The sequence below is a fragment of the Lynx rufus genome, unplaced genomic scaffold (genome assembly GCF_022079265.1).
Source record: "Lynx rufus isolate CCGP_SWC_20201006 ecotype Redwood Valley unplaced genomic scaffold, mLynRuf1.p SCAF_2, whole genome shotgun sequence".
NCBI lineage: Eukaryota > Metazoa > Chordata > Mammalia > Carnivora > Felidae > Lynx > Lynx rufus.
The window spans coordinates 193,369,250-193,388,984 of record NW_025814834.1 but is presented as its reverse complement, the minus strand read 5'-3'; the positions used below and the strand labels follow the sequence as shown (position 1 = coordinate 193,388,984).

Sequence of the window (19,735 nt, the reverse complement as noted above, 5' to 3'; positions counted from 1 at the left end):
GCACACATGTGAACCTCCCTCTCCCTCGGTGCCCACATGTTCCTTTTAAGAACTTGGCAACTCAGCAAGCTGGTTTCACTGCAGGACATTCTCTTGCACTTCCTGGTGGTCAAACCCTTCCATCCTTTTCCATTTTCCTTCATTTACTTGCAAAACTATCTCATCAGTGATGCCCTCCCCTCCTAAAAACTTATCCTCCACAACACAGCAATTCCTTGGGGCTCTCTTTATCTTCTTCTCCGGGGCACTCCTTTGATAAATAGGTTTATTCTGGCACTTATCTCCCATCTCCCAGACCCTCCCATACCTGCCCCAGTTCAGGGGAAGCAGCATGAGACGTGGCTGGGGGAGGAGTAATTTCTGGCACTTATGTTCGGGACCTTTCGAGTCATTTCGTTACTCTGAGCCTCAGTTTTTCATTCCTCAAATGCGAGTATTAATGCCTGCCTTGCCTGTCTCACAGTGCTTTGGCGAGGAGCGAAATGAGATCGGACGTTTGTGAAAACACGTTGTAAATGATCTGATGCCACACACACCAGGGTGCTAGCATTGTCTGCTCTTCAGCTTTCATGAACGTCTTCATCCGTTGACTCCGATCCTTCTCCCAAGCCTCAGTCCACATCTCCAACAACACGCTAGTAATTCATTCCACAGTTACTGAACTACCAGGTCCCAGGCAACAAGCCGGATGCCACAGACAAACAAGTGAACAAGACAAAGATCTCTGCTTTGAAGGAGTGCCGATTTTAAGGAGGTAGACGTGCACAAATGTTTATACACTGTGCTGAGTCTGACAACAGATACGTGCCCAAGGTGCCTGGGGAATACAAAAAGGGGAAACCTAACCCCTCTTGGAAAGACTGTAAACAGTCAAGGCTCAGAAGCTGAGGTACTCTCTCTGAATTGAAGTGTTTGTCATTTGCCTGTTTGTTTTAGGGATACACTGAAAAGGTGTTTCTCAGATAAACCAGGAAGAGAAGGGCATTCCAGAAAGAGGTGACACCTTGGGAACTGCAGGGAAATAGGAGTGCTGGTACAGTGAACCACAAACACACTCGCAGTACGTATGAGGCTGGAAGGAGAAAGATCTAGAAAAATAAGGTGAGGCCTCCTTAGTCAAACTGTGGAGTAGAGGAACAGGACAAAGGGGACTCACCAACAGGTTTCAACCAAGGGAGCAACAAATGAGATCTGCAGTTTAGGAGAGATCCTTCTGGTAGCCTAGTGGAGGATGGGCTGGAAGGGTAAGAGAACAGAAGAAGGGGTAGAGGCTAGGAGAAGAGGGACAATAGTCCAGGAGAGAGACGAGAAAAACCTGAACAGCAAGCGAGAGTGGACAATGTGAGAGATGAATTTCAGAGAAATTAAAGCAGGAGGAATGACTGGCCGCAGTGGCAACTGGGGAGCAGAAGGGGTTAGAGAGAGATAAAGCCTCGGTCAAGAGTGTGGCCTGGGTGACTAAACAGATGGGCACACCACCAACCTGGGGCTGGATGGGGATGGAGGAGAGATGATGAGTTGGCTTTGAGGTGCTACCAGGACTTCCAGGTAGAAACGTCTAGTGGACAGTCAGACATACAGGCTGGAAACTGAAAGGAATGCCTATGGCAGGAGTCCCTGGTACACGTAGCTGACTTTACCTGCATACCAAAGCAGGCCAGGTTCAAGCACAGCTCTGCCACTTACTGTGTAACCTTGAGAACATTTGTTAAGTACACTAAGCCTCACTTTCCTTATTTACAATATGGAGGAAAGAAAACCTATCTTTTTAGGATTGTTGTAAGGATCAGGAATAATCTGCATAATTCATTTAAATATAGTGAATGGCATAGAGTGAGTATACAATAGTAGCTCTTGTAAGAGGACAAAGGCTAGAGGCTCAGAAAGTCACCAATGTTTAAGGTGCTTGTAAAAGAAGTGAAGCCACTGCTGGGTGAGTAGAGGAATGGGCTGGGGAAACAGGGAGACACAAAGGAGAATGATGGCACAGAAGGTAAGAGAAAAAGGATCTCGACGGGGTGTCTGGGTGGCTCAGATGGTTGAGTGTCTGACTCTTGAGTTCGGCTCAGGTCATGATCACAGGGTCATGGAATCAAACCCTGCGTGGGGCTCTGCACTGAGTGTGGAACCTGCTTGAGATTCTTGCTCTCCCTCTCTCTCTGCTTCTCTGCCCTGCTCATGCTCTCTCTCTCTAAAAAATTAAAAAAGAAAAATTAAGAAAAAAAAAGAAGGGCGCCAGGGTGGCTCAGTTGGTTAAGCATCCGACTTCAGCCCAGGTCACCATCTCATCGTTTGTGAGTTCGAGCCCCACATCGGGCTCTGTGCTGACAGCTCAAGCCTGGAGGCTGCTTCGGATTCTGTGTTTCCCTCTCTCTCTGCCCCTCCCCTTCTTGCACTCTCTCTCTCTCTCTCTCAAAAATGAATAAAACTTTAAAATTAAAAAAAAAAAACAAAGAAAAAGAAAAAGGATCTCAAGGAAGAATGATCAAAACCTGAAATGTCTTGAGAAAACAAGATAGGTCTGAGGAAACTCCTAGATCCAGCAGCTAGGAATCACTAGTTACTTAACAAGGCTAAGTTTTAATGAACTGCTAGGGCCCAAAGCCTGGGTCAAGGTGAATGAACCAAAGATGAAGTGGAGGCAGAGATGAGAGATGGACAGCAGGAGCCAGAGTGGACTTCTGAGTTGAAGATTTTTTCTTAAAAGTAGGGCAGGTCCTGAGCATATTTGGAAGGAGAAAGATCTTGGAAAAAAGAGAAGCTGAGAGTCTAAGAGGAATATAAAGAACGGGATCGTTAAAAGCCTGGTGGAGGGAAAAGCCTCAGGTGGGAAGAGGGACAGGCAGTTTCAGAGCGGAGGGACTGAGGTAAGGGCGGGTGTGACTCAAGGATGGACAAGGTTTCCACAAAGGGCCGGATGGTTTTAGGCTTTGTGGGCCACGCGGACTCTATTACAACCCCTCGCCTCTGCCGCTGTTAGGTGAAAGTAACCATAGACAGTATCTAAATGGACAAGCCAGCTTGTGCTCCAGAAAAACTTTTTTTATGGACAGTGGAATTTGAATTTCGTATCATTTCACTATGTAATACTATTCTTTTCATTAAAAAAAAAAATCATTTAGGGGCGCCTGGGTGGCGCAGCCGGTTAAGCGTCCGACATCAGCCAGGTCACGATCTCACGGTCCGTGAGTTCGAGCCCCGCGTCAGGCTCTGGGCTGATGGCTCAGAGCCTGGAGCCTGTTTCTGATTCTGTGTCTCCCTCTCTCTCTGCCCCTCCCCCGTTCATGCTCTGTCTCTCTCTGTCCCAAAAATAAATAAACGTTGAAAAAAAAAAATTAAAAAAAAAAATCATTTAAAAATATAAAAACCATGGCACAAAAAACAGACACTCAGATCAATGGAACAGAATAGAGAACCCAGAAATGGACCCACAAACATATTGCCAACTAATCTCTGACAAAGCAGAAAAGAATATCCAGTGGAATAAAGACAGTCTCTTCAGCAAGTGGGGCTGGGAAAACAGGACAGTGGCATGCAGAAAAATGAACCTGGACCACTTTCTTACACCATACACAAAAATAAACTCAAAATGGATGAAAGACCCAAACATAAGACAGGAAGCCATCAAAATCCTCGAGGAGAAAGCAGGCAAAAACCTCTTTGACCTTGGCTGCAGCAACTTTTTACTCAACATGTCTCCAGAGGCAAAGGAAACAAAAGCAAAAATGAACTGTTGGGACCTCATCAAAATAAAAAGCTTCTGCACAGTGAAGGAAACAATCAGCAAAACTAAAAGGCAAGAGACAGAATGGGAGAAGATATCTGCATATCAGATAAAGGTTTAGTATCCAAAGTCTATAAAGAACTTATCAAACTCAACATCCAAAAAACAAATAATCCAGTGAAGAAATGGGCAAAAGACATAAGTAGACACTTCTCCAAAGAAGACATCCAGATGGGCAACCAACACATGAAAAATGCTCAACATCACTCATCATCAGGGAAATACAAACCAAAACCACAATGAGATACCACCTCACACCTGTCAGAATGATTAACATTAACAACTCAGGCAACAACAGACGTTGGCGAGGATGTGGAGAGGATCTCTTTTGCACTGCTGGTGGGAATGCAAACTGGTGCAGCCACTCTGGAAAACAGGATGGAGGTTCCCCCCAAAATTAAAAATAGAACTACCCTACACCCACCAATTGCACTACTAGGTATTAATTCAAGGGATACAGGTGTGCTGTTTCGAAGGGGCACATGCACCCCCATGTTTATAGCAGCACTATCAACAAAGCCAAAGTATGGAAAGAGCCCAAATGTCCATCGATGGATGAATGGATAAAGAAGATGTGGTGTATATATATACAATGCAGTATCACTCAGCAATCAAAAAGAATGAAATCTTATCATTTGCAACTACATAGATGGAACTAGAGGGTATTATGCTAAGCGAAATTAGTCAGAGAAAGACAAATATCATGGGACTTCACTCATATGAGGACAGAGAAAGACAAATATATGACTTCACTCATATGAAGACTTTAAGATACAAAACAGATGAACTTAAGGGAAGGGAAGCAAAAATAGTATAAAAACAGGGAGGGGGACAAAACAGAAGAGACTCTTAAATATGGAGAACAAAGGTTACTGGAGGGGTCATGGGAGGGGGATGGGCTAAATGGGTAAGGGGCATTAAGAAATAAACTCCTAAAATCATTGCTGCACTGTATGCTAACTTGGATGTAAATTTAAAAAATAAAGAATAAAAAATATAAATAAATAATAAAAGAAATAAAAATATAAAAACCATTCTACAAAAACAGGCATCTGGATGGATTTGGCCCATGGGCCACTGTTTGCCAAACCCTAAAGCCTGTGGGTGCAGGGGTGGGAGGAGCCCTGACTCCTCCAGTCTCCTTCTCATTCCTTCTCTCATCTGCCCAACCCCCAACAATCTTGCACAAGTCTTTAGCAAGTGCTCTCCCACGTATTATTCGTTCCTCACCTTCCCCCTGACGTGCAGGAGGTGCTCTGTAAACATCCATGGAACTGAATTATTGGGCTGGGCATTATCATGTCTCAGTGCCTAGTAGGTCTGAAGCCACTCATTGCCAGATTTGTTCTAAAGCAGTGTTCTCCACATGCCATCTCTATGCTCAGATGTTAAGGTCCCTTTGCCTGATATTCAAAGTCCCCCTCCCCCTCCCACCTCCCCCCCCCCCCCCCCCCCGTAGGTCCCCTTCTGCCTTTGACCACATTACTCCAGAACCGGTCCAACAGTAGGTTCCATCTAGGCCTACAGCAACAGGACCCCTTCCTCAATCACCACACTGAATTCCCACTCGCCTGCCTCTGCCTCTCCTTCCTCTCTGTTGGAAACGTCTGGTTCCTTCTCTCCTTTTCTAAGTCTCTCTCTTCCTTCCATTCAAGCCTCACTACTTCCAAGGCCTGCCACGATCACCCCACGTGTGAGTGACAGTGCCCTTCTCTGATCCAATAATATTTAACTATACTACTCATTCGGCACCGAGCCCATGCTGTTAATGATCCTCTCACACATATATCCTGACTTCCCATCAAGACTGAAAACCTCTTTGGTTCTGCCAGGTAGAGATTTCAAAACAGTCACCGACCAGGAAGTGAGAAGCAGGACTATGGCTGCCACAATGAAGGAGCAGCGTGTCTCAACCAGGGCGCTTCAACAATGGTGAGCGATAAGGATAGGCTCTCATTCTTAAGATGCGACAGCAGTTGAGAACTTTGTAAGTAGCAGCGCCATCAATAATTAACTACCGCTCCCCGTCTCCTTGCCCTACCAACCCCTATTCCCATCCAGGTTTTTTACTTGGCCAGTGCAAGCTTCCATTAAAAGTTTCTTCCTCAAGGAATGGTTTTATAGCAATACCTCTTTAGTTGGTAGGCATGGCAGTAGCTGGAAAACACGAGGCACTAAATAAGTATTTGTTGAGTTCAGTGAATGAGTGGCTACTCTCCTGGTGGACTGTAGGATCCATGAGAGCAGGGCCCATGTCTGTCTCTGGTCACAGCCTCTGTGGCTAGCCTTGTGGATGAGCGGCACTACATTCATGTTTGTTGAAGGAAGGAAGGAGGGAGGGAGTAAACAAACAAACAAAACCAGCAGGACTTAATGTAGAGGAAAGTAGTGACAAAGGTGACGAGTAACAAAGGAAGGATGGTCAACTGGGTCAAATGCAGCAGAGATGACTTTCATTAAAGCCTTTCTTGGAGGGGCGCCTGGGTGGCTCAGTCGGTGGTTAAGTGACTCTTGATTTTGGCTTAGGTCACGATCTCACAGGTCATGAAATTGAGCCCCACATCGGGCTCTGCACAAAACTGCACAGAGCCTGCTTGGGATTCTCTCTCTCCTGTCCCTCCCCTGCTCATGTGTTCTCTCTCTCTTGCTCTCTGAAAACAAATAAATAAACTTAAAAAAAAATTCCTTGGATATGGCCAACTTGCCAGGTCGTAAGTGCCCCGGCAAGATTAGCTTCACTGGAGGGGTAGAAGAGAAACCAAAATGTTACACTCTTGAGAAGTCTGGGAAAGGCAAGCAACAGAAGACAATGAATGTAACTACTCTTTCAAGGAACTTGACTGCGAAGACAGAGACGGGAGAGAAAGCTGGGAGAGGACGCGGACTGGGGAAGACATTTGTGTCTCAAGGTGGGACAGCCAAGTGGACTGCCAAGGCAAATGCCTGCTCCCTAATAATACACTGAAGAAACGAGCCCTCTCTCACACCATCAGAAGGCAGGCAGTAAATGGAAGTCATTACCCTGTGTCTTTCAGAATCGTTTTAAAATGGCACCAAGTTTCACAAAAGGGAAAGCTAAACCTCCTCAAACTGGATCAGAACAGGAAGTTGCAAAAAACACGTAAGTTCTCAGGGTTACAGAGAAGAGGTATTGCAACATGTGGTACATTTAAATACAAGTAAGGTTTATCACGCCTGTATGCTTTCAAAAAATTATGTTGCAGGGCTTATATTGTCCAAGGTGCTAGGAATATAGAAAAGATAGTCCCTGCTCTCAAGGAGCTCAACGTCAAGAGGAGACTCAAACAGGGGCACCTGGGTGGCTCAGTCCGTTAAGTGGCTGACTCTTGATTTCAGCTCTCGTAGTGATCTCACGGTTTGTAAGATCGAGCCTCGCATCAGGCTCTGCACTGATAGTGCAGAGCCTGCTTGGGAGTCTCTCCCTCTCTCGGTGAGCCTACCATGTGCCCCCTCCCTGCTCACGCTCTCTCTCAAAATAAATAAACAAACATTAAAAAAAAAGAGAGAGAGAATCAAACAAATAGATCAGAATGGCATGAGAAGTTGTGCTGATAATGGATGTGAGAATAGAAATACAGAGAAAAAGCATCTAACTTAGACTTGGGGACCATTGAGAAAGGATTCTCAAGCTGAATTTAAAGAACTTGAGGGAGAGGTGCCACATAATTCATTCGCCTCTTGAAATTAACTAGCATTATCTATAATACGAACATAAAGTCACTAACAATTCCACTGATAATAAAGAATGCGTTTCTCTAAAAGAGCTGAAGAACTGACTCATTTTAACTTTCGTGTGAGGCCTCTGACACTTGTTCATTCCTAAGGTAATGAGCACAGAGCGGGCACACGGTAGGCTCACTGAGGATGGGGTCCAATACTATCAAAAGCAAGAAGCATGAGCTTTCAGAGAACTGATGTTGGTTTACAAGGTGTTTTGAATAGTTCTAGAATAGAGAAATGTTTAACAAAGACGATTGCCTGGTTAAGTCAACAGAAGTCAGAGAAGGAAAGGAAAATGAGATAAGCAAACAACGAGAAAATTAAACACTGGACTCCAGAAGACAAAAGCCTAAATTTCAGAAAAGGGGGCGCCTGGATGACTCAGTCAGTTAAGCCTCTGACTCTTAAGTGAGCCTCTGACTTTCGGCTCAGGTCGTGATCTCACAGTTCGTGGAAGTGAGCCCCATGTTGGGCTCTGTGCTGAGCATGGAGCCTGCTTGGGATTCTCTCTCTCTCTCTCTCTCTCTCTCTCTCTCTCTCTCCCTCTCTCTCCCTCTCCCTCTCTCCCTCCCTCCCTCTCTCGGACTCTCCCCAACTCAAACGTGTGCTAGTGCACGCGCTCTCTCGCTCTCTCTCTCTCTCAAGGTACATAAATAAATATTTAAAATTTTTTTTCAGCAGGGGCGCCTGGGTGGCTCAGTCGGTTAAGCAGCCGACTTCGGCTCAGGTCATGATCTCGCGGTCCGTGAGTTCGAGCCCCGCGTCGGGCTCTGTGCTGACAGCTGAGCCTGGGGCCTGTTTCAGATTCTGTGTCTCCCTCTCTCTCTGACCCTCCCCTGTTCATGCTCTGTCTCTCTCTGTCTCAAAAATAAATAAACGTCAACAAAAAAATTTTTTTTTTAATTTTTTTTCAGCAAAGAAAAAAGACTGGGTTTCTGCCAGAGGAAAAAGAAATGAGGGACCAAGGGAACTCGATTCTACACTCTTTACCAGCCCCATGTTCAATGAGGAAAGGGAGTCTCTGGCCCTGAGCACCTAGTGCCTAAACATTCTCACAAACCAATGACTGGCCTGGCCAGTCCTCCTCAACATGAGGGACTTCCCACCCTTCTCCCCAATACCAGCTCTGTTCCCAGACCGGCACCGATCTCATTTCTTCTACCCCACAATGCGTAACCACAGTGCTCAATGTAGAAATGCAAGAGCTCTGACTGCCCCCATTTCTTCATCGGGCCTCCCACTGCCCACTAACCAGAGCTGAATTCACACAGCGGTTCCCACACCTCAGCCTTTTACCCTTGCAGAACTAACGCTGCCCTGCTGCTCCTCGATGCTCAGCCCTTTCCACGGCTAATGGGCCTCGGTGGCTGAGTCTCCCCCATGTCTTTACAAGGGTGGTGCGTTTGTTAGAAAAGCACAGGCTTTGGCATCCAGAAAGCCCTTAGTTCAAACCTCATTCCTACCACCTGCCAGTTGTGTTTTTAAGCCGTTTTCTTTTTTTCCATCTGTAAAATGAGGGCTAAAAGTACCTAGCTTATAAACTGTGATAAAGATCAAATACAAAACTATGTGGAAGCCCCTAACACAGTGACTAGTACACAGCAGGCACTCAGCGGTTGCTAGGCATCTTACCCTCCCAACACCACCAGCGTAATCGGAGCCCTTATTCCTTGGCTAGAAGACTCCTTGGTTCATAAAGTACGTTAAGTCACGGGGATGCAGGATACAGTATGGTGACTAAAGTTAATGGTACCATATTGTATATTTGAAAGCTGCCAAGAGGGAGCTTAAAAGTTCTCATAAGAAAAGAAACTGCAGGGGTGCCTGGGTGGCTCAGTCGGTTAAGCGGCCGACTTCGGCTCAGGTCATGATTTCGCAGTTCGTGAGTTCGAGCCCTGCGTCGGGCTCTGTGCTGACAGCTGAGCCTGGAGCCTGTTTCAGATTCTGTGTCTCCCTCTCTGTGACCCTCCCCTGTTCATGCTCTGTCTCTCTGTCTCAAAAATAAATAAATATTAAAAAAAATTTTTTTTTAAAAAAGAAAAGAAACTGCAACTATGTGTGGTGACCGATGTTAACTTGATTTATTGTGATGATCACTTCACAATGTATACAAATACTGACTCATTATGTTGTACATCTGAAATTAATATAATGTTAGATGTCAATTACAGCTCAATAAAAAGGGTGTTTTTTATTTTATTTTTAAAGTATTTTTATTATTTTTATTTTTTAAATGTTACTTTATTTTGAGAAAGAGAGAAAGAGGGCATGAGCAGGGGAGGGGCAGAGAGAGAGAGGGAAAGAGAGAATCTCAAGCAGGCTCTGTGCTGCCAGCACAGAGTCCAACGCGGGATTCAAACCCACGAATCATGAAATCATGACCTGAGCCAAAATCAAAAGTTGGAAAGTTAAGTGACTGAGCCACCCAGGCACCCAAAAAAGGGTGTTTGAATTTTTTTTTTTAATGTTCATTTATTTTTGGGGAGAGAGAGAGAGAGACAGAGCATGAGCAGGGGAGGGCAGAGAGAGGGAGACACAGAATCCGACACAGGCTCCAGGCTCCGAGCTGTCAGCACAGAGCCTGACGTGGGGCTCGAACTCACAGACCGCGAGATCATGACCTGAGCTGAAGTCGGACGCTGAACCAACTGAGCCACCCAGGTGCCCCAAAAGGGTGGTTTTTTTTTGTTTGTTTGTTTGTTTGTTTTTTTTAATGAGCCCTCAGCTTTGCCTGGTGCTCCAAATGCCCACCAAGGAAGTAACTTTCAGTGGCCAGGTGGCTAAGGAAGTCAAAGGGAACAGACTACCAGTGATGAGGGCTGGTGTTCACAGAGTTCCGCAGTAGGGCTAAAAACATGTTCTCCTGATCATAAACAGTGGTTCACATTCCACAGTGATATTAATACAACAGTTCAGTGAATTAGGGGTTATGGGACTTCTGTAGGCTGTCCTGGAACCCAACCACAATTCATAACCTTGGTTCTTGTTTTTTTTTTTTAATTTTCTTTTTTATGTTTATTCATTTTTGAAAGACAGAGAGAGACAGAGCACAAGCAGGGGTGGAGTGGAGAGAGAGGGGGACACAGAATCCGAAGCAGGCTCCAGGCTCTGAGCTGTCAGCACAGAGCCCGACGCGGGGCTCAAACTCACAAACTGCGAGATCATGACCCGAGCCGAAGTCGGATGCTCAACCGACTGAGCCACCCAGGCGCCCCTCATAACCTTGTTTTTAGGAACCAAAGAGTTCCTAACAGAGGCCATTTCAACCTCTTCATAAACTGGAGATTACCTCCGCACCTCCTTCAAAAACTGCGTGGGCCTACAAGGGACAGAAAGTAAATGAGCGTTCACTGAACGACCACACTGTGCTAGATGTTTTATGCACATACTGTTGTATATTTATGTATGAATAAATCTCATTTAATCTTCACAAAATGCAATGAGATATTTTTATTTCAATTTTACAAAAGAGGAAACAGAGCAGCTCGCCCAAGGCCACACAGAATAAAGCAGAACAAAGATGGAACTCTGGGTCTAAATTATCCCTTTGCACTTCACAGAAGAAACAATTTTAAGAAACAGGCTTGATTTAAATAAGAGAAAAACATTAAAATGTGGGTTCTTTTTCCAATGTCCTACAATAGCAAAATGTTAGCAATATCCAATAGGTACAGCTTATATAAAATGTGAATCTGAGACCTGTTATTTCTGCAGCACCATGCTGTAAAACCAGTATGTACACAAAACCACCTCCGTCCCTTTTCCAGGCCAGCGGGCTTCAGTGACAGAAATGCCGATGGCCGCGAGGAGGTGTGTAACACACACGCAGGCGTGCAGGGAAGCACGCATAAATGGCTTCTCCTGGTGGTAAACGGAAAACGCTTCTTGCCCTGGCTTCTACAAATCCCGCACGCACAGCTTCCAGCAGTCTCGCTGCTGGAGTCCAAGCCCTCCAGGGCAGGGATTATTTCTTTGACCTTCCTGATACCTGACAAAAGTAGATAATAAGTAAAAGCTTGTGGAAAGAGTGAGTGGATCCTGAACGCCAGAATGTCAAGTCCTAGCTCTGAATGGCAATTCTGTGGGAGTTCAGAAGGGAGCCTGGGAAGACATGTAATCACAGTATGCAAAGGCTAAAAAGCAAGTAGTTCCCCTCTGGGAGAGTCAGCAACATCCACATTTGTCAGAGTGGATCATTCCACTGCCTGAGGGGTTCATAACGAGGAATGAGATTGGAACTAGGTCTCCCAAAGTAAAGGACATATTGCAAAACACTAGAATCAAATTTTCCCCCTTATTCTTTTTTTTTTAAGTTTATTTATTTATTTTGAGATAGACACAGAGAGCACAAGTGGGGGAGGGACACAGAGAGAGGGAGAGGGAGAGGGAGAGAGAGAGAGAGAGAGAGAGAATCCCACGCAGCCTCTGCGCTGCCAGCTGCACAGAGCCCGATGTGGGGCTTGAACTCACATGACCTGAGCCGAAACCAAGAGTCGGACGCTCAACTGATTGAGCCACCCAGGTGCCCCTCTTTTTTTTTTTTTTTTTTAATTTATTTATTTTGAGAGAGAAAGAGAGAAAGTGCACACATGTGAGCAGGGGAAAAGCAGAAGGAGAGGGAGAGAATCCCAAGCAGGCTCCATGCTGTCAGCACAGAGCCCGACATGGGCCTCCGTCTCAGGAACCGTGAGATCGTGGCCTGAGCCGAAATCAACAGTTGGACACTTAACTTACTGAGGCACCCAGGTGCCCCTCCCTTTATTCTTATATTTAAAATTTGCCACACTAAGAAAAAAGCCAAAACTCCTCTTGCAGTGTCACTGACTAATATAGCAAGCAGCCTAATTCACAAAGCATCTCTGAAACTGTGCTTCTTGGTAGAAAAAAAAAGATACTCTTTTCCAATCGATGTACCAGAATATTTTGGTGCGCCATGAAGGACACATATGGTATAGGATTTCCCGGCTTTCTTGACTTCTTAGCCAATTACTCAGCAGCAAAGCGGCAAGGTCACTTAGCCCCAGGAGGTACATTAACGTTCACCAGTGTGGTTCGTACAGAGGTAGATGAACAGGTGACAAGACGGTCCTGGCAGGTTCTCAGGAAGACACAGATGCAAGAAAGTTTGGGAAACCACGGACTACATGAACCCAGCTGCTCAGAAACCCAAAAGAGAAAGGCACGAAAGGAACAACTCTTTAGAATGCTCATCTTGTGTAGAATGACATATTTTGATTGGAGATTTCTCAAAGCTACCATACTTGCTGGCAGTAAGACAGCAAGTATGAAAATAAGATACATGAAATTAGAGTCAGAATGGCCAGTGGCCCCGTGGAAGAAGACAGCATCGTAGCCAGGTTCTGGCTGGTTTATTTTTACGCAAGACAAGCACTTAGGAAAAAAGTGAAGTAACAGGTAAGCCAACTATACACTACAGGAAACAATGGAACAATCAGGGGTGAACAGGAAAATCAGGCTAAAATCTGACTCAGAAAATAAGCTGCTTGCGAGGCCAAGAAGACTAACTAGTTATCAAATGATGTGATTTCTCAAGAGTAATACCTGTACATGGAGACGAAGGAAGAAAAAGCCCAAGTGTAAAAAAAAAAAAAAAAAAAAGGGAAAAGAGGGAATACAGAAATCACGAAAAGTGTTATCAAATAGTCATAAACATTGGCCTCTCAGACCATTTAAATGAATTTCAGTGTCCTCCCCACCCCAATTATTGTTAAAGAAAAAGCAAAGTAAAATGGTGTTTCAGGAAGTCAAGTCCCCTGAAGGCCTGCTCAATAAGCAACATTTTCAAAGACTAAAAGCCATTGATGCTTCTCCCTCACATCAACTGATTTTTTAAAATTTCTAGAATCTTCCCATGTAGGCTTCATGGACAGAATGGAAAGATATGGTGGGATAAAAGTACAGTGAGCTAAATCCACAGTAGACTGAACAAGGTGCTCACAGTACTCTTGACCTTATCTACTCAACAAGACCTGAAGACATGAATAGTCAACCAGGCTGCCAGTACAGTCCCCCCCTTATAATGGTTCCACTTTCCAATGGTGAGAAAACCACATGCATCCAGGAGAAACTGTACTTCAAATTGTGAATTTGGATCTTTTCCCGGGCTAGTGATATGAGGTAGGGTACTTTCATGTGACTCTGGGCAGCAGCAGGGAGCCACAGCTCCCAGTCAGCCCTGAGATTACAAGGGTAAACAACCGATATACTTCCAGCCATTCTGTGCCCATACAACCATTCTGTTTGTCACTTTCAGTACAGTATTCAATCAATTACATGAGTTGGTCAACACGTCATGATAAAATTGGCTTTGAGATGATTCTGCCCAACTGTAGGTTAATGTAAGGGCTCTGAACACGTTTAAGACACGCTAGACTAAGCTACGAGATCGTAGGTTAGGTGTTTTCGATGCACTATTTTCAACTTAGAATGGGTTTATCGGGACATAACCGCACCATAAGTCAAGGAAGACCTGTAGTGGGAAAGTGACAGCTCATATAAGTGATTGCATAATCATTCCCGCCCTACCATCTCCTCCTTTTCTGTCTAGATCAGCATTTCCCAAAATGGGTTCCACAAAATACTGACCTTGGAAATAAGACCTGAAAATGGTTTCCCAAGTTCACAACATTTGGAGAATTCTGCATTTCCTTCCTCCATAGTTATGAGCACATCAACAATTCAGAGAAATTCCATAATAAACAAACCTCTGTCTTGATTCAACTTAATGTTTCCCAAACATTTGTGCTCGAAGCGCTTTCACATAGTAATCATTAACTGGGGATGGCCTGCAGTTTAGGCTCTAAGCCATGTTCAAGTTTTCTGTGCTAAAGAAATGATTCACCCCCCCCCCACCCCCACCCCTTGAGTTGCTACTACCTCATCACTCTTCTTCCTCCAACTACCATAGTAAAAAAACCCTAAACCAACTTGACACTTCCTTCCTCCGGTTTCCTCACCACCCACTCACTTCTCCATCACTGGAAGCTGGCCTCGGCCCCCAGTGCTCTACCGAAAAACTTCTCGTGGTGTGATCAATGGCACAGATACAGAACCAGTGGCTTCTCTTGGGTCCCCCAACCCCTCTGCAGGGTCACACAGAATAGTTCTGTTTCTTGACACTCTTCCCTCGCCTTCCACAACACCGTTTTCCACCCATCTCTTTGACTATGTGATCTCTGGTTCCTCTTTCTCTTTTTAACCTTCACATTCTCTGGCCAACTCTTAAACTCCTGTCTTAAGTAAACTGCCCACGCTTTGACCTACTGCCCATTTGTGAATCCTGAGCCATTTCCTTGACTTCAGATCTACATTTCCAAAGGGCTTCTCAACTTGTTTGATTCACTTTTCCTCAAAGACTAAACATTCACTATACTCCAAACAAACTCATCAGTTTCCCCACCAAACTTTCTCCTCTTCCGGACTTCTTGATTCCTCTGATGGGACTCACCATTCCCGGAAGGTGAGGGGAGCAGCAGAGTCTGACGCTTTCTCCTCAGCCTGACATAGCATGCTGAACAGGCCTCTGTTAAAGCACCTATCACGGTGCACTCTAACTACTTGCTTCCTAGTCCTGAAGCTCCATCAATCATCCGTGGGGTCCCTGAACTAAGACAGAGAAGAACCCAACATACTTAGAAAAATGGATGAATCCTTTGAATCATACGCAATTCATTCTTCAAACACAAGACCATTACCCTTCATCAGACTCAAACAAAACTCCAAATCTAAGCTACAACCCCTCCTAACTGGGAAATCAAGCTACCACTGCTACCAGAGCAATATTTCTAAAATGCTACTCTAACCATATGAATCCTTGGCTCAGACACCTTCAATGGTTCCCCACTATTTCCCCAATACAGTCCAAAGCCCTCAGCATGTTATCACCACCTTCCATGTCTGGATCTCTGCTACCTGTCCATCCTTCTTTTCAACTATTCCCTAAGCTCCCTATGTTCTCATCCAGGGGTTGGCAAACTCCAGCCAGCGGGTAAAATCTAGCCGACTGGCTGTTTTGCAAAGAAAGTTTTATTGGAAAACAGCCAATAAACATTTGGCCCAGATAATTCTTTGTTGCAGGGGGCTGTCCTGTATATTACAGAATGTCTAACAGGATCTTTGGCCTCTACCCACTGGACTGCAGCAGCACTTCCCCAGTATGACAACCAAAATGTCTCCAGACATTGCTAAATGTCTTCCGAGGAGCAAAACTGCCCCCAGTTAAGAATCACTATTCTAGAGGTTTCCAAGTACAAGCCGACAGCTTGTCATTGCTAATAAAATACAGCCTATACAGCAATTACAGTACAGTGTCCAGATTAAAAGATAAGGGTCACACACTATTCAGTGCTGGCTGCCTCACACTTGTGAGATTGTGCTCAGTTATGAATTTTTAAGAAGACATCGGATAACTGGAATTCACACAATCCAAGGTGACCAGACTGATGAGAAATCAGGGGAAAATGTCAAAGAGGACTATTTAAGTAAATCGAGGTGTTTAGCCTGTACAAGAGAAGATAAAGAGACATCCATGATGTTCAAAGAAATCCATGATCTGTCCTGGGAGAGGAAGGTTGAACCTGCTGTTGCGCAGGAAGGCGGAATTAGAACCAGTGAGCGGCAGCTCCAGGAAGGCAGGTTTTTTGGCTCTATACAAGTAGAAGCTTTCTAACAATCAGAGCTGGCCAATAAATGGATTAGGCTGAGCAGGGAAACACTGAGCTCTCGTCATTCTGCAAGTGTTCAAGCAGACACCAGATGAACTAATGTCAGAGATGCTGTAGAGAAATGCCTGCGTGAGGTGGGAGGGAGGACAAGACGGTTGGTTTCTCTATGGTTGCTTCCAGCTCTGAGATTCTACGGCTAGTCATGGGAAAGCCATATGGCATGAATAATAAAATTCTCCCATTTCAAGGCCTTAATTACAGCCTAAGAGAAAAAATATTTTGCTAAGCGATTTATCCCATGTCTGTTTAGTAACAGTTTACATTTAGTCCCTGACGCTGCAATTACCAGTGATCTGTTTTTTTCTAATTGACCTGTAATCAGTTCCTAGATAATGTCTATCGTTACCTTTAACCCATATCATTCTGCTGATGATCACTACCAGTACAATTTGCACAATGCTTTACGGTTTTCCAACCATTGTGACATACATTACCTTACTCACAGTAGCTAAGTATGAGCACGAAAACTTATTTTAGATCACCTGCTCTCGTTTACTATCTCTTGCCTGAATTTCTTACAAGAGAAAGCGAGGCTTTGTTAATCATCAAATATTCACTACAAAAATAAAGCATATTTCAGCAGATACTCATCTCCCAAACAAATCATTTACACACCCCAGAGATAAGCCAAATTTAGTTATTTCAGCCTCAGAAACATGGACTTACCTCAATGAAATTTCTATTTGATTTTACGATGTGGGCAAGAAAAGGTGAAAAATTATAAATTAGCTTTCTCAAATTTCAATATGGCTATACAAACCAAAAGTTCCAGAAAGCAGTCACAACAAAATATGAAGCATTATGTGTTGCAGACAAGCAAAGCCATTGTAGGTCCTCATTCCAGGGACTCCTTTATTCCCCAGCTAAAACGGCCAATGCGAGTTGTGTAAGGATTTTTCTCCAAAGCAAACCTGGGCCCTCACCCACTGCTTTACTTACTTCTTTACGTTTCGTTTCTGGACATTCCGACTGCAGAGTGAGAGTTGCACCTTCGATATTTCTTGGCATGGGCGTGGAACCAGGGTTTATTGTTAAATGAATCTGATCTGGTGAGATAATGTGTTGCACATAACCCTGGGACATTGCTTCATGATCTATTAGGTGAAAGCCCTCTTCACCCCCTACTAGAAAAGGCAAGTGTTCTCCACACTGTCCATCATCATCTTCATCCTCCAAAGTGCCAGGGTCCTGCTCAATAAGAACAGTTGTCCTATCATAAACAGTTCCAGATGAGGAAGGCACCAGTCCGTTTTTATCCACAAACCTGAGCATCTTGTCATCGGGGGTCAGCTCATCTTCCTCTGCCTCAAAGTAGATGATGTTGTCGTCCGGACTGTGTTCCCCCATGGTTCAATCGTGCTCAGCCCAATTGTGAGAAATGGAAAGGTAATGACCTATCTGCAAGAGGACAAAGCCAGAGTTAGAGCCATACCCTGGGACCTCCTTGGCAACCACAGGGCACATTTTTCCTCTCACTTGAAGAAGAGGCCAAAGTAAATGAAAATCATCTTCCTTGGGAATCATATTTTTTAAAGTTTAACTTTGAAACCATCAAGGAAACCATTTAAAACCATTTTAAAGGAAAAGCAATGCCTTACACACACACACACACACACACACACACACACACACACACACACCCAACTGAAGAAATAAGTAGTTCTTAAGACCTTCCAAACATGCCTTACTGCCAAACTTAAAGGGGAGAAGAGGACAAACTGCCTCAAGGCTGAGTTATTACACATCTTAAAGTAAGAAAACCCCATTCAGATATGCCCCAGATTAGACCACGAGGCAGTGTAGTCCATTGTGGAAGTGGAACTTTGGAGGCAGGGTCACCTACCCACAAATTCCAGCTTTGCCACTTAGTACCTGGGTAACTTTTCTGTGCTCCATCTTTCTTATGGATAAGGTGGGACTGGTAATCCCCGTTCTCTCAGAGTTGTTACACAGAGTAAAAGAGATAATGTTCATTAAAGCACAATGTCTGGTAATAGTAGGGAAAGCAAGTGTGAATTCATTCCCTCCTTCCTAAAACAGATGTTTCAGCTTCTGGGTAGATGGTCTGATCCCTAGTCAGGCATATCCAAAGAAGACCATTATATCTATTTATCTCCTAAAACAATGTGGTGTCCACTAGACCCATGCTTGTATAGTGTGCTCTCTGCGGCGAGAGAATGGTGAGTCTTATTTTTGTTTCTACTCTCCCTAGCACAATACGATGACACTAGGAGTTCAGGAGATGTCAGTTAAATGAATGAAAGACCTGCAGATATACTCTCTTGGGAAGACATCCTCTCTTCGAAAGATATGTTCTCACAGGAAGGATACCAAATTTGAAATCTTTTCTGTTCTGGATTAGTTCTTCTTCCTTTAGCTGCAAACACACCGGTTCTACAAATCTGGGTTTGGCAGGCAGAACGAAATTTAAAAATAATCAGCACATCACTTTTCGTTTTCAGTCTGGCTTTACACTTTATCTCTCTCCTCTGTCCTGGGTTAGAAAGTGAACCTTTACGGAGTGGGGCGGCTAGACAGAGAGGTAGTTACCAGAGACAGGCCAAGGGATTGGATCCGGGAGGAACCGGCCCGACCCCTTGCTCTGGCTTACGCAACCCGGGTAGATGCACATTTCGCTGCATCGGAGGAGAGATAAGAGCACCGGCGGCCCCTCAGGGCTTCCCCGGCACCATCAGCAGCTAAGCGGAGACCCAACTGTCCGGAACAAACAAGACCAGGAGGCTTGAGGGTGGCACACGAGTAGTACAAACGGAGCACCCTTGAGAGAAGGCTGGGAAAAGGAACCTGACTGGGACAGCCCCCAGCCAGGGCTACACGGAAAAATCCGAAGACAGGCTGGGGGGCTCCAAGCCGGGAGAAGAGAGGCAGGGTCCGGGTCTCCATGGAAACAGGCAAGGGGGGCTGGATACCCATCCCCATGGAAACGGAGGAGGGGTGGGGTCCCTATGGTGACCAGAGTGGGGTCTCTGCTGGGAAATGCCTCAGGAGGGAGCCTAAGTCCCGCGCCCCCCGGGAAGCCCCGAGCCCAGGCCGCGTCTAGTTTCGCCTTTTACCTCCGCGGCTCCCGGCAACGGCGGCAGCGGCAGCTTCTCCCCTCCCCAGCGGCACCATGATTGCCCCCACCTTCCCCAAACGTCACTTCCGCTTCCGCTTTCCGGAGGAAGGAGGAGATACCGGCCCCGCCTCTCTCTGGCGCTTCTGGTTGGTTTAGGCGGTGTGGGGGCTGAGCTCGGGCCTCCAATTGGCGAGCAGGAGGGGCGGGGCGGGGCGCCGTGGAGGCGCCGCGGGACAGTAAGTTTGCCCCGCGCTGAGAAGCGCCGGCCGTGTCCGCAGCCGGCCGGGAGTCGGGGCGTCTGTTCTGTGGCACCACACGCAAGGAAAAGGGGTCGAACCCCTCAACCACTAGTCGAAAGCAGCCTCAGCCCGGCTTACGCTGACCGCCCTC

The 19,735-nt window shown here is 45.4% G+C and overlaps 1 protein-coding gene across 3 annotated transcripts in view; it reads right to left on the bottom strand.

Annotated features, from left to right (window-relative positions):
• Positions 1 to 19,409, bottom strand: part of MTF1 (metal regulatory transcription factor 1) — a 45,987-nt gene extending 26,578 nt beyond the window's left edge. For 2 of the 3 annotated variants that reach the window (XM_047085325.1, XM_047085328.1), the window contains exons 1-2: positions 19,344 to 19,409; positions 17,209 to 17,667 (exon numbers count right to left, since the gene is read on the bottom strand). In XM_047085325.1, coding sequence (XP_046941281.1) covers positions 17,209 to 17,616 — 408 coding nt within the window. In that variant the 5' untranslated portion in view covers positions 17,617 to 17,667; positions 19,344 to 19,409. Of the gene's footprint in view, positions 1 to 17,208; positions 17,668 to 18,535; positions 18,590 to 19,343 lie in introns of those variants that run through there. The other variant, XM_047085326.1, reaches the window with a different exon arrangement.
• Between the last annotated feature and the right edge of the window lie 326 nt (positions 19,410 to 19,735).